At 42.5% G+C, this 13,416-nt stretch overlaps 1 protein-coding gene across 1 annotated transcript; it reads right to left on the bottom strand.

Annotated features, from left to right (window-relative positions):
• Positions 1–175: 175 nt before the first annotated feature.
• On the bottom strand, positions 176–12,373 carry pla2g4f.1 (phospholipase A2, group IVF, tandem duplicate 1). Its single transcript, XM_072690615.1, has 21 exons — positions 12,297–12,373; positions 10,733–10,805; positions 9,383–9,519; positions 8,561–8,689; positions 8,252–8,281; positions 7,559–7,599; positions 7,225–7,267; positions 6,672–6,726; positions 6,432–6,583; positions 6,089–6,181; positions 5,490–5,524; positions 5,228–5,366; positions 5,014–5,150; positions 4,147–4,369; positions 3,662–3,776; positions 3,183–3,320; positions 2,919–3,017; positions 2,531–2,701; positions 1,421–1,590; positions 700–886; positions 176–594 (listed from the first exon to the last, which is right to left on the bottom strand). Exons 1-21 carry the CDS (start codon positions 12,300–12,302, stop codon positions 314–316), a joined length of 2,454 nt encoding a protein of 817 aa, XP_072546716.1. The 5' UTR covers positions 12,303–12,373; the 3' UTR covers positions 176–313.
• Positions 12,374–13,416: the final 1,043 nt, after the last annotated feature.

Raw genomic sequence — 13,416 nt, 5'->3', positions numbered from 1 at the left:
TTACATACGGCTCTGTATGTAAACCTGACAGACTAGGGATACCCGATTCAATCAAAATCCATAGTCACTAGTGAATTTGTCATCAGAGGGAATTGAACCTGCAACCTCCTGGTGACACAGCAGACACTTAACATAAAATTCCATTTTTTATTTAAATGATATATTTAATAATTAAATAATTTCTTTGTAATAATTACATTCACATCTAACATTCATCATATTATTATTTTTCTTTTTCTTTTCTTTTTTTTTTTTTGATTGACCCCTACTGGACAAATTCAACGACGTAATTCAGACAGTAATTGTCTTTAGGTTAAAACAGGGACATCACGCTAGCTACTATCCGTGAGTAGACTGAGCTGGTCAGGGTGGTCGGGCCGGCTGGCTGCTCCTTGGGCGCCCCCCTGTGCAGAGCTCTCTGCAGCACCCGTGTGATGGTGTCTCTGTTGTTGAGGATGTTGTAGGAGGTGAGGTCGGTCAGTCTCTGGAAGTCTATCGGGGCGTAGGTCAGGTTTTTAGTGACGTATGGAGAGGAGCTAGTGCTAACATCAACTTCTCCTTCCTTCAGCTCCTTTTCGCCCTGCCTCTTCACACCTGAGGAGACATACATATACACACAAAGTATTAGGTATCATTCACTGTTTCTTCTAAAATCAAGGATATTAAAAGAGTTGAATGTGTGGAGGGGGGTGGAGTTACCGGGAGCTTTGTACTGCCTGAAGGAGATGTTCACCATGGGGAAGTGCAGAATGATGGGAGCTTCGGGATTGCCCTCATCCTCAAACACGTACACCTCCTTCTGAGGCTCCGACGCCACCTTATTGAAGTCTATCCGGGGAAACGGCATCTGGCGGTCAGCGCAGTACTGCTGAGTCTGCTTCAGGACCTGCAGCACACACACAAAAGTAAGGCTGGACAATAAGGCCCAACCTTCACATCTTGATAACTGATGCGTTGGTTTGAATGGAGAAGCAATGAAGAGTCCAGGACTACAGTCTTAAACATCGTGGTTCTTTGAGCGATGCCATAGAAACCACTTTTGGTTCCATGAAAAACCATGTATGACCAAAAACTCCTGTTAAATCGGTAAAGAACCTTAAACAGGGGTATCTGGTTAGAGGAAATGTCAGACCTTCTGTGAGGAATAACAGCTTGCTCCTTTTAAGAGTCCTTTCATGTTGCACAACACACGATTGATGTAGATCTTTAAAAACGCAAATGTATGATTTATCCGATTACTCGATTAATCGATGAAAATATAGAATACTCGATTCCAAAAATATTTGATAGTTCGAAAGCAGCCTTAATATGGACCTTCTGTACCTTACCTTCTGTAAAATGAGCCACAAACACACCCTCAGGGTCTATTAATCCCGTGTTGCACCTTCATTTGTAAGAGTGTATGGAAACTGGCACTCGCCTTGAACTGGTCGGGCTCCCAGGAGTAGTTGAGGGACAGAATGACGTCGGTGCGTCTGTGTGACTGCAGCACCGGCACAAGGCTTGAATTAATAGCAAAGCCGGAGTCCACCAGACCCAGCCTGGAGTCCGCCGGGGTCAGCTTGTTCGAAAACGCGTCCGGATGGGTGTCTGCGTGAATTCAAAAATGAGTTCATTCATTTATTATTATTATAAATAATAAATAATACTGCTTTTAGCTCTGCTCAGGATTTCAGACCATGTTCTAGAGAACAGAGAGTGGTACAGCGCTAGGAACCACATACAAAGTCAATTAGAGATTACTGAACACCTCCACACGCTCCGAGGAGAGAGTTTTGGCCAGTTTATCGCTTTAATCAGATCTTAGGAAGGCCAGGATGGGGCAGTATAGCGGGATGACCCCAGCCTGTGTGCGGCCGTGGGAGGTGTGATCATATTAAAGCAGCATTAAGCTGGATGTGCTCACGGTTGGAGCTTCTGGGAAGAGAATCATAAACAGTGAGATTTCCTGTGTGGGAAACATCTAATAAACACAGCCTTTACCACAGACCACTGACTGGACTGACATTCAACTCATCCCATCCTAAAAATACTGGATGGAGCTCCTCCACCATCAATCCAGAGAACACAGTTCTTCCACTGCTCCACAGCTCCTCAATGCTGGGGGGCTTTATACCCCTCTAGTCCACGTCTGGCATTAGGCAGCATGGAGCCAATAGGGTCATGATTTTGATCTACTCCAGAGGGTCCTATTCTATTGGCAGTACTTCTCTACAAGCTGTGTGTGTGCATTTGCACACCTGTATCAGCAATGGGTGAAACTTAAAGTAGCTGAATGCAATCATTAGATGGGTGTCCACAAATATTTGGACATACAGTGTATGCTTAATAATAATTTGAAAAAAAATAATATTTAAATGTAAATGAAGTGGAGGGTGGAGCATTTCTATTGGTCCATTCATCATGAGTGTCTGGTACAGTATGAAGAAGTAAAGTGATGAACTCTGTAGATAATAATTGGAATATTAAACTTGGTTATTAATATATGACACACATTCAGACCGGGGACGAGCGAGTGAACAGTACTGACCCCTCCATGCAGTGAAGGTGGAGTGATCACTGTAGCTGTTGTGGAGGAAGAATCCTCTCAGGAAGTTGAAGGCTTTGCTGATGACGGGCCGCCTGTTCATGAAGCTGCTCAGAACCACCGCCTCGGGACTGACCCTCAGAGTGTCCAGCGCTGAAGGCTTCTGATCCTTCTCTGAACATCAAAGGAAAAGATTTTCATCATACATTATCATTTAATGATTTATTTTTAATTAAAAAATCAATTAATCAAGTATTCCTGTGCAATTTCCAAACATCCCCCATGTGTACAATATTCTTAATATTTAAATAATCATATTATATTGAATGAAGTGTAGTTTGAGTGTAGCTCAGCTGTCAGGTGTTGTTACCCAGCTGTAAGTCAGGCGTACCAATGCTACTGACAGACTCCAGAGTCCAGGAGGGCATCGCTCCGGTCACGGTGCTCCACAACTGAGTCAGATTCAGAGAGAAAATACTGCTCCACGTACCTACGCACAAACACACACAAACACACACACACACACACACACACACACACACACACACTGCAAGTTAAACATGGTGACTGTACTACACACTATACATTCTTGAATTGTACTGATGCTGCACATTTCTTTACCTCACATAAACACACACACACACACACCACTGACCCAGCAGATATGAGAGGCGTGTCTCCGGGAGTTTTTGGATAAGGTGACCCAGGTAGTACTCGCTCCCGAAATTCTCTGTCGGGATGAAAGCTCCATATTTGGGGAGTCCCACCTCGAACGGGGTGAACTCACACCACTCTGTAAACACAGCAGTGCCAATGAGTAAACACAAACAAATATATAAATAAACAAATAAATAAACAACCCTCTTCTAAAACTACTAATGACTCCAGGAGGATATATTAACGAGGCAGAGCAAACTCCAGCTTCGTTAAAGATCCCTCAGCCCTACAGGGAGTCAGAAAACCGTGTCTCTGGTCTGGTCGGCTTCCATTAGGCTAACCCTCAGGCCATGGCTGCCCCACAGCTGCTTCTTCCTGGTTAGGGTCACTGTGGATCCTGGACACCTGAAATCATTGGGCACCAGAAAGATACTGATGTGGGGTGGCCGTACTACAGTACTACAGAGCAGTCTTTACCAGCCACCATGGAGCCGCTGACGTCCTGCTTCATGTTGACCGCTGTGTAAATGGGGAGTGGGTTCTGACCCTCTGAGATGGCCTTCTGCTGGCCAGACAGGGTCCCTGCATATTTCTAAAGGACAAAAATAATGCAAACTTGCTCATTTAATTTACAATAACAACGATCTGGTCGCAAGCATGTATCGGGACACACCTCCTAATTGCTGAATTCAGGTGTCTAATTCAGTCTCGTAGCCACAGGTGTATAAAATCAAGCCTCTAGCCATGCAGTCTGACTCCTATGGGTTTAGAATGGGGTGTAATACAAACTCCTGTAGGTGGAATGTGTAGGTGTCCCAATACTTTTGTCCATAACATGTACATTCAATCACTGACTGATTAAAATACTTTGACTGTGAAATATTAGATCTCTGGATCTCTATCTGTTTGAGTTCCTCTTTAGCAGTGCTTGTGCAGAAGCCTCTGCGGCGCTGGAGTCAGACCTTGCCGAAGATTAGCTGTTCCAGGGCGAGTCCCCACATGTCTATGAGCGAGACGGGGTGTCCCTCTTTCTCCCTCTGCTCCAGCTCTCTGCTGTAATACTGCAGCAGCCTCGGAGAGAACAGGCTGGACATGCTCTTACTGAGCTCCTTCTGCACCGACAGCATGACCTCATCCATGCCCCTGGCTGACCAGCCTGGGTCACTGTACAGAGTCGACACTGCCCTGAGAAAGAGAGAGAGAGAGAGAGAGAGAGAGAGAGGAATCACAACACCTACATTTAGAGCGTTATTAATATTCACCTTAATGAGAGACTGTAGCTCCGCCTCCTCAGTGTATATCACAATACCTACATTTAGAGCGTTATTAATATTCACCCTAATGAGAGACTGTAGCTCCGCCTCCTCAGTGTATATCACAACACCTACATTTAGAGCGTTACTAACATTCACCCTAATGAGAGACTGTAGCTCCGCCTCCTCAGTGTATATCACAATACCTACATTTAGAGTTATTAATATTCACCCTAATGAGAGACTGTACCTCCTCCTCCTCAGTGTATATCACAATACCTACATTTAGAGTGTTATTAATATTCACCCTAATGAGAGACTGTAGCTCCGCCTCCTCAGTGTATATCACAATACCTACATTTAGAGCATTATTAATATTCACCCTAATGAGAGACTGTAGCTCCACCTCCTCAGTGTATATCACAATACCTACATTTAGAGCGTTATTAATATTCACCCTAATGAGAGACTGTAGCTCCACCTCCTCAGTGTATATCACAACACCTACATTTAGAGCTTTCTGTGAATTGTAAGTATGAGAGTACCTGTGTGGTTGTAATACTCCTGAATACCCACCAGGTGGAGCCAGAGACTGCGGTGATGTAGCTGACTGTGTCCAGCAGGCCGAGTTTCTGCAGGCCTCTCAAAGAGCCGAAGGTGGCGGTCATCGCCCGAGTACCGCCGCCAGAAAGCACCACCGCTACTGTCGGAACCTGAACAACCACAGTCATGAGGCCACATGCTTCCACATGTTGGTTGTGAGTGTGTGTGTGTGTGTGTGTGTGTAAACCTTGCTGGGATCAGGAGCAGTGTTGAGGTTCAGAGCTTTCTGCAGAGCGCTGGACGCCACCTTTTTCCTCTTTATTAGAAACGCTTTCTCTGCTTCAGAAATATCAAAATCCAGCCGGACGTTCAGGTCCTCCTCAGACCTCCAGAGAACAAACCATCATCATCATCATCATCATCATGTAACAGTTATTATCAGAGTATGAGCCAATCAATAATAATAATAATAATAATAATAATAATAATAATAATGGGAAGTCCAGTACCTGTCCGTTGCCTTCAAACTCAAATCTACTTTATGCTGCAGAACAAAAGATTAAACACTGTAATTCAACTCCTGCTTATAGCCATAACATTAAGACCACTGCCCAGTGAAGTGAAACCCAGTAATGATCTGGTTCCAGTGGCTCCTGTCAGTCAGTTCTTGAAGGTGATTAAGGTGATGAAGCAGGACAAATGGACAACATGAACCAGACTGTGATGTTCTAGACAATGACCGGGTCAGAACATCTCCACAACATCAGGCATCAGGTCTTGTGGAGTGGGGTGTTCCCAGTATGCAGTGGTCAGTGCCTACCAAATCTGCTCCAGAGAAGGACAACCAGGGCTCATTGATGCTCATGGAGGCCCCAACCACCTCACAGCTTACAGGACTGAAAGGATCTGCTGTCTTGGTGCCAGAGACCACAGCAGGACCCCTTCAGAGGTCTCGTGGAGTCCAAGCCTGAATGGTCAGAGCTGTTCTGGCAGTATGAGGGAGACTTACACAATAGGAGGCAGGTGGTTTTAATGTTATGGCTGCTTGGTGTATATATTTTATATATACATTAATGTAGCACATCAGCCGAGCACACGGCCCTCTCACCTCTGCCACAGGAAGGGAGAGGGTCAGCTCCTTTTTGGGCGTAAACGGGGTGACGGGACTGGACGCTTGTGCAGAAACGTCCTCATCGCATTCCTCCACAGAAACAACATGGAGACACACGTCAAAAGAAAGAGGACTGACAGGGAGGGCTTGATCTAACAGCAGTAGAAAACACTCTCGCTCCTTTAGCTGTAGAGCTACGAGGCTAGTGCAGCTAACAAGCAATGAAAGCTTATACGCTACTCGGCTGTGGCTGGACTACAGTCCAGCTTTATAGACAACAGAGAGTCAGACAGCGTCAGAACACAGAAGTGTGTGAAATAGAGGAGGCCTCAACACACACCTCTGAGCTCTGTGTTCTGAGTCCAATCTCGGTCTCCAGCTCTCTGTTGATGAAAAAACGGAGCGTCTGCAGGAGGCCTTCATTTTTTGGAAGTGAGATGACCTGGTCTTCTTTATACGCCCCTCTAATGTTTAACACCAGGTCTTTGCCCACTGAAACACACACACACACACACACACACATTAATACAAACAGAAACTGTGTGAAATGTATTTGTACAAGTCCGATTAATGACCTCACCTTCAGCCGGGGGCAGCTTGTCTATCTTCACGTCCATACTGGACAGCGGGGCTGCCTGCGATTACAGAGAAAGCTGAGGTCAAGAAAACTATCCAAGAACAGGGCAAATCCACCCACTGGCCACTTTACTGGAAACCCCTACTTTGTACTTTAACACTCTGGTCACTTTATTAGAAACCCCTACTTTATACTTCTACTCACTGGCCGCTTTATTAGAAACACCTACCTTGTGCTTACACCCACTGGCCACTTTATTAGAAACCCCTACCTTGTGCTTCCACTCACTGGCCACTTTATTAGAAACCCCTACCTTGTGCTTCCACTCACTGGCCACTTTATTAGAAACATCTACCTTGTGCTTCCACCCACTGGCCACTTTATTAGGAACCCCTACCTTGTGCTTCCACTTACTGGCCACTTTATTAGGAACACCTACCTTGAGCTTCCACACACTGGCCACTTTATTAGAAACCCCTACCTTGTTACTTTATTAGAAACACCAAAAACGAACCAAAAAGGAACCCAATGAACCTCTCAGGTAACGGCTTCTTACCACTAAAACTCCATTGGTGACGTACTGCCCCGGTTCTTCAGGACTGGAACACAAACAGATATTTCAGTCAGCTTGTGAAGCTAAGGTTGCCATTTCCAGTGCAAAGCATTGGCCTGTGGAGCAGAGCAGAGCAGCTACGTTCTTTGGAGTGATGGAGCTCCATCGAACACCTTTGGGATGAGTTAGAGTGGCCTGACCTTACTGATGCCCTCACTCTCCTATGGCTGAATGCAGTCAGGTTGGAGCTTATTGGAGCAGCTTATCTATCTCCTGTCCATCAGTTGAGAACATGAGCACCAACTTTCATAAAGAAAAATAACATTTCCACACTTACCTCTCAGTAATCTCCAACTCCACACACAGCTCGTCTTTCGTCTGGAAACAGAAGCACAATTACTAACACACCCTTAGAGAACCGCTTCTACACAGGCTCAGTTTTCTCCCAGGTTAGTTAAGGTCATGCCGTTAGTCCACTCCTGAAGAAAAGACAGGGAGGTGGCCGTGGGTGAAAGCTCACACAACACTTTCTGATACACCTGTTTGCAGGTTTTTTAACTGTAGTGTATTCTGTCAAATTCTAATACTGGAGATCCAATACCCTACTGAGTTTATTTTCAGTCTTAATACTGGAGAGCTAACACTATACTGAGTTTCCCTTCAACCAGATCCAATACCCTCCTGAGTTTTTTAGTCATAATACTGGAGATTCAATAACCTACTGAGTTTATTACCAACCCTGAAGATCTAATACCCAACTGAGTTTATTTTCAATCTTGAAGATTCAATACCCTATCAAGTTTATTTTTAGTCTTAATACTGGAGATCCAATAACCTACTGAGTTTATTACCAACCTTGAAGATCTACTGAGTTTTATTTTCAGTCCTGATATTGGAGATCTACCTACCGAGTTTATAGGTTGATAGTGTGAGCTTTTGCCCTCTGCCTTCTAATCTACAGCCCAAAGACGGCAGCCCCAGTCCTCCAACTCCTCCACTCTGAAGCATGCAAGCTTAAAGTTTCACTTACCCTTTCACTTTCCAGCTCATCCTGCTCACCCTGAGCAACACACTGAAAAGCTCAATGGTTGCTTGGTTTGCTGCTGTTTTACTCAAGCTGCACTTTTCAATGGAAACCACAGAGCACTCAGAGGTTTACAGTAAGAATTACAGTAAGGTTTCCATCCTACATCTTACATCTTACATCTTACATCTTAGACTCTGAAGTATTAACATATACAAAGTTAGGAAAATACATTATTGTGACATGACGAGACAACAGACTTTCCAGTGTTGGATCAACACCCACAGTGTGAGATAAGGTCAAACTCATACTGACCTTGTCATCAGTGATGAAGACTTTGGTCTCCTTTTGGCCCAGGGTGAGGTTGCTGATGTCAAACAGGATACTGGTGCAGCGGTCATCTCTCAACATGTCTTGGTCATAGACGTTTAGCTCAAGAATATTCTGTAGAAGAAGATATTTCAGTTTCTACAGCTAAAACCGTACATTACGGTATTTCCAGAGAATGCTGATTGGTTGTTAGGAAGTTAAAAGTATGTAATCCAAATCCAATATCCTACTGGGTTTATTTTCAGTTCTAAAACAAGAGATCCAATACACTACAGAGTTAATTTACAGTCCTAATACTGGAGATCCAATATCCTACTGGGTTTATTTTCAGTTCTAAAACATGAGATCCAATACCCTATAGAGTTAATTTACAGTCCTTATGCTGGAGATCCAATATCCTACTGGGTTTATTTTCAGTTCTAAAACAAGAGATCCAATACCCTACAGAGTTAATTTACAGTCATAATACTGGAGATCCAATACCATACTGGGTTTATTTTCAGTTCTAAAACAAGAGATCCAATACCCTATAGAGTTAATTTACAGTCCTTATGCTGGAGATCCAATACCCTACTGGGTTTATTTTCAGTTCTAGAACAAGAGATCCAATATCCTACTAGTGTTACTTTTTAGTTTAATATAAGGGATCCAAAACCCAACTGAGTTTTGAGTCCTAAATAACTATGAAGCCAATATATCAAATTTATTTTCAGTCATAATACTTGAGATTGAATACCCTACTGAGTTTTTTTTAGAGCTATTACTAGAGATCCAATACCAAATTTGATTTTCAGGAAATTAACTCACCTTGACCTGGCTGTGCACGCGAAAGTGGAAGTTTTCATTCCACTCTGGTGTGTTGTTGTTGGGGATACATCTTGTGCGGAGTGTACGGGCAGAGGCAGTGGGAAGGTGCAAGGTGACATAGAGGTCAGACTGTGATACTGTTCAGAGGAAAGTGAGAGTATAAACATCAGGTTGGTTCTTCCTTAGAACACATTACAGGTTAATCATTATACGGCACTACAGGCCTTTATTAGGGTTATCAGCAGATCATGGTGTGTGTTTATGCAGTAGAAGTATATGTGCAGATACACGCTCAGTTCTACACTGGTTTTGGGCCATAGAGTTTTATATGTAAGGACACCAGTCTGAATCTGGTGGCTTGGTCACTTGGGTTGCTGTAGAAGAGGCAGTGTTCTCAGAGCCACGTGCAGGACTCTGACCTTTGTCCTGACAGAACTGGTAATGAATGACTTTTTGAATTTAATGAGTCATGATTCATTTTCAAATCCTAAAACTATTAAAACAAACAGTCTCACCTTCTGTACCTTGGGTCATAAAAATAGTATGAAGTTCTAATAACATTAATATCCAGTGTAAAGCTCTAATAACATTAATATCCAGTATGAAGTTCTAATAGCATTAATATCCAGTATGAAGCTCTAATAACATCAATATCCAGTATGAAGTTCTAATAACATTAATATCCAGTGTAAAGCTCTAATAACATCAATATCCAGTATGAAGTTCTAATAGCATTAATGTCCAGTATGAAGTTCTAATAGCATTAATATTGAGTATGAAGTTCTAATAGCATTAATATCCAGTATGAAGTTCTAATAACATTAATATCCAGTATGAAGCTCTAATAACATTAATATCGAGTATGAAGTTCTAATAACATTAATATCCAGTATGAAACTCTAATAACATTAATATTAAAACAAGCTGATAAAACAGATGAGAAGAGAAAAAAAATAGAAAAAAATATATTATTATAAAAAACACATATCATATCTGTCTGATGTGTAGTTTGGAGTTGTGTTATTTTTGTTATTATTATTATTATTATTATTATTATTATATAGAATAACAGAAATGATAAATGTGATTAAAAGTGATTCCACACTTTTAAACAGTCATAAATGTAGGAAATCATGTGATGGAGTTATTTAATCAATTAAAAACTCTTTATTTCTCTAAATTAATTAAATATGTGTTTTTTATTCAGTAGCAGAATAAAGTGTGAAAGGGTCCAGTGAGGTTGATGACTTTTCATAGACACTGTAGTTCATTTAAAAAATCCACAGAAACCAGACTTGTGTGTGTGTGTGTGTGTGTGTGTGTGTGTGTGTGTGTGTGTGAAGGACGTACGGTAGTCACGAGAATAGCGGAATTTCCCTCGCAGCACTTTGACGGACAGGTTCCAGTGTGGCACCACTTCTCTCTGTATGGACCCAGAAACAGAAAGAACCCCTTCAGCTCTGTATAGAGAGAGCCCACCTACACACACACTGACCGCCACTATACAGGCCTGAGGAGGCTCATCAGCATACACACACACCTCTCTGCACCACCAGTATTCACACACCCGTTTCCCGATGGAAGCATTTATTCCTTTACCAGAGCAGATGACCAGACATAAACACGGCCTGTGGTCTAGACAGACAGCAAGACCACGGTCACCAGATTACAACACCTATCACTTCCTCTAACTGAGGGTAAGCTGGGGAGATGGGGCCAGTTTCTCACAGGAGCAGCGCTGGGTTTCGGAATTAAAGAGAATTACCACAGAGATTTCATAAGTTCTGCAGAACTCAGTGGTGCTGATACGAACGTCCCTATGTGGTAGAAGTTTGATGTGAAAGGGTTCCTTGTTGAGAAACTGGCCGAGAAAATTCCTCTACAGTGATGGTCAATGGAACCGGGTGTCGGTTTCCATGACAACGCCACAAATATAGCCATTTTATTTACTTTGAAAACTCACCTGGTCTAAAACCCATGTCTACGCGCCATCTGAGCTTCGCATGAAATGCTGATGATGGCAAAACAGTGGCAAATCTAGGGGGACTACTTTTTGCCACACAACCCCTGCATGTATCCCTCCACCACTTCAACGCTATGGGCTTAAACGTTTCACGATTTAGCTACCTTTAGACTGAAAATCTTCTCAAAACTCTAGAAAAAAACTAAAAAATGAATTTAAGACTGATGATTGATGCATTGTCAACAGCGTCATTCAGACTAGGGGCAGCAGGGGGCACTGCAGTGTACAGGGGGGCTACATAGCTGCAGTCAGAGTGCCCATGCTGACCCCTGTCCACTTCTGTAACTTCCTAACATCATAGATACCACCTTATAGATGCCATTGCTAATTGCTAATGACTACGACTTTGATCTCTCAGCTGTCAGTCAACACTGACCCTTCAATCACGGAGCTCCTGTTTTTTGCCGCGTCCACTGAGGACACGCCCACATTGCCCACGTTCTCGTGCAGAAGGGTTGTGTAGAGACACACTGTGGGTAGACAGTTTACGAGGCAGGTGAGGAAAGACGAATTTCTTGAGAAACCAGTACAGAAAATGGATATATGTGTCATTTTTGGGCTCAGTCTACTGTTTAGAAGGTCTAGATGTTGGATAATCTGCGAGGAAGCATTTAATATAACCTACACGGTAAAAATCCCCAAACTTTACGTTGAGGTTTGGTTGATTTTGGAATTTTCCGTTCCACCTTAAATGGTGCAGCAGTTCCATTCTGGCGCCTCAGGCGCCAGAATGGAACTGCTGCACCATTTAAGGTGGAACGGAAAATTCCAATTTAAAGTTGAGCTAAAATGAGCTAATTTCAACCCCATATAAAAGTACATGCTACACGTCTTTTCAACATTTAAAAAACACACATTTCAAACCTCAAACCCCATTAAAACTACCCATACCTTCATAATGAACCGTATTCACGTTGCTGCCCAAATCCGTGCCTGACAGAGGATCCCTGAGTTGTCCCAACGTGCAGCTATGTGTGTAAAACCCGAAAAACCAGTGAGTGCTTGTTTTAATAGGCCTCGACATGTGTGTATTTATATATGTGTGAGTGTGTGTGTGAGTGTGTGTGTGAGTGCGTGTGTGTTCACACGTTCACTTCCCTGGAAAAATGAAACTCTTGCCTAGAACTGCTGATAAGGCTCAAGGGCTCCGGAGCGAGTGTGCGATAGGACCAGAAAAATATTAATAATACAATTATATACAATATTTCTCGTTATGTAAGTGGCTAGTGATGATCATATATGTAATAGGGGTGATAAACGATTAAAATATTGGGGTGTTTTTGCAGAGAAAGTGGTTAAAAAAACAACAGAAAAGTTTTGGCCAGTAAGGGACCGTCTACAAAGTGCACACTTTGGACGTTTTTTTTAGTTAGGGTGTTTAGGATTATTGATTTTTTTTTCGGTTTCTTTTATGATATAATAAGTGAAAAACAAACCACAGCATTTAGGTTGGCACTGACTTTATTACTGTATATATTAAGTATTAGGATAAATGTATATAAGTGTAAAAAAATAATGGCTTTTTTCCTATTGTTTTTGACGGTACACTGATTTGTGTACATATATATACATACATATACATATATATATATTATATATATATATATTAGTCCCATTGTTGACATTGTTTTTTTCTATTGACATTTTTAATTATACTGTATCTATAAATACATAAAAAATAGTGCAAATGTATGTGGACGCCCCCTTTAATGAATGCATTCAGCTACTTTAAGCTGCACACATTGTTGAGACAGATGTGCAAATGCACACACACAGCTTGTCTAGTCCCTGTAGAGAAAAAGTACTGCCAATAGAATAGATCAATGCTGGGGGGCTTTACACCCCTCTACTAGCCCACGCCTGGCATTAGGCAGCATGGTGCCAATAGGGTCATGCTGTTTATCTACTTTAGATGGTCCTATTCTATTGGCAGTACTTCTCTACAGGGACTAGACAAGCTGTGTATGTGTGTTATGTGTGTTCGCAACGGAGTGCAGCTTAAAGCAGCTGA

This window comes from Salminus brasiliensis, chromosome 10, assembly GCF_030463535.1.
Source record: "Salminus brasiliensis chromosome 10, fSalBra1.hap2, whole genome shotgun sequence".
Lineage (NCBI taxonomy): Eukaryota > Metazoa > Chordata > Actinopteri > Characiformes > Bryconidae > Salminus > Salminus brasiliensis.
This window is presented reverse-complemented; position numbering and strand designations above follow the sequence as displayed.

Bases quoted from the DNA above. Each gene is read 5' to 3' on its own strand.
- pla2g4f.1 (XM_072690615.1), bottom strand. The intron at 6,584-6,671 runs GTGAGGTCATTA...TGTGTGTTTCAG, and splicing joins CAAGCTGCCCCCGGCTGAAG to TGGGCAAAGACCTGGTGTTA. The intron at 5,151-5,227 runs GTTTACACACAC...GTGGTTGTTCAG, and splicing joins CTGCTCCTGATCCCAGCAAG to GTTCCGACAGTAGCGGTGGT.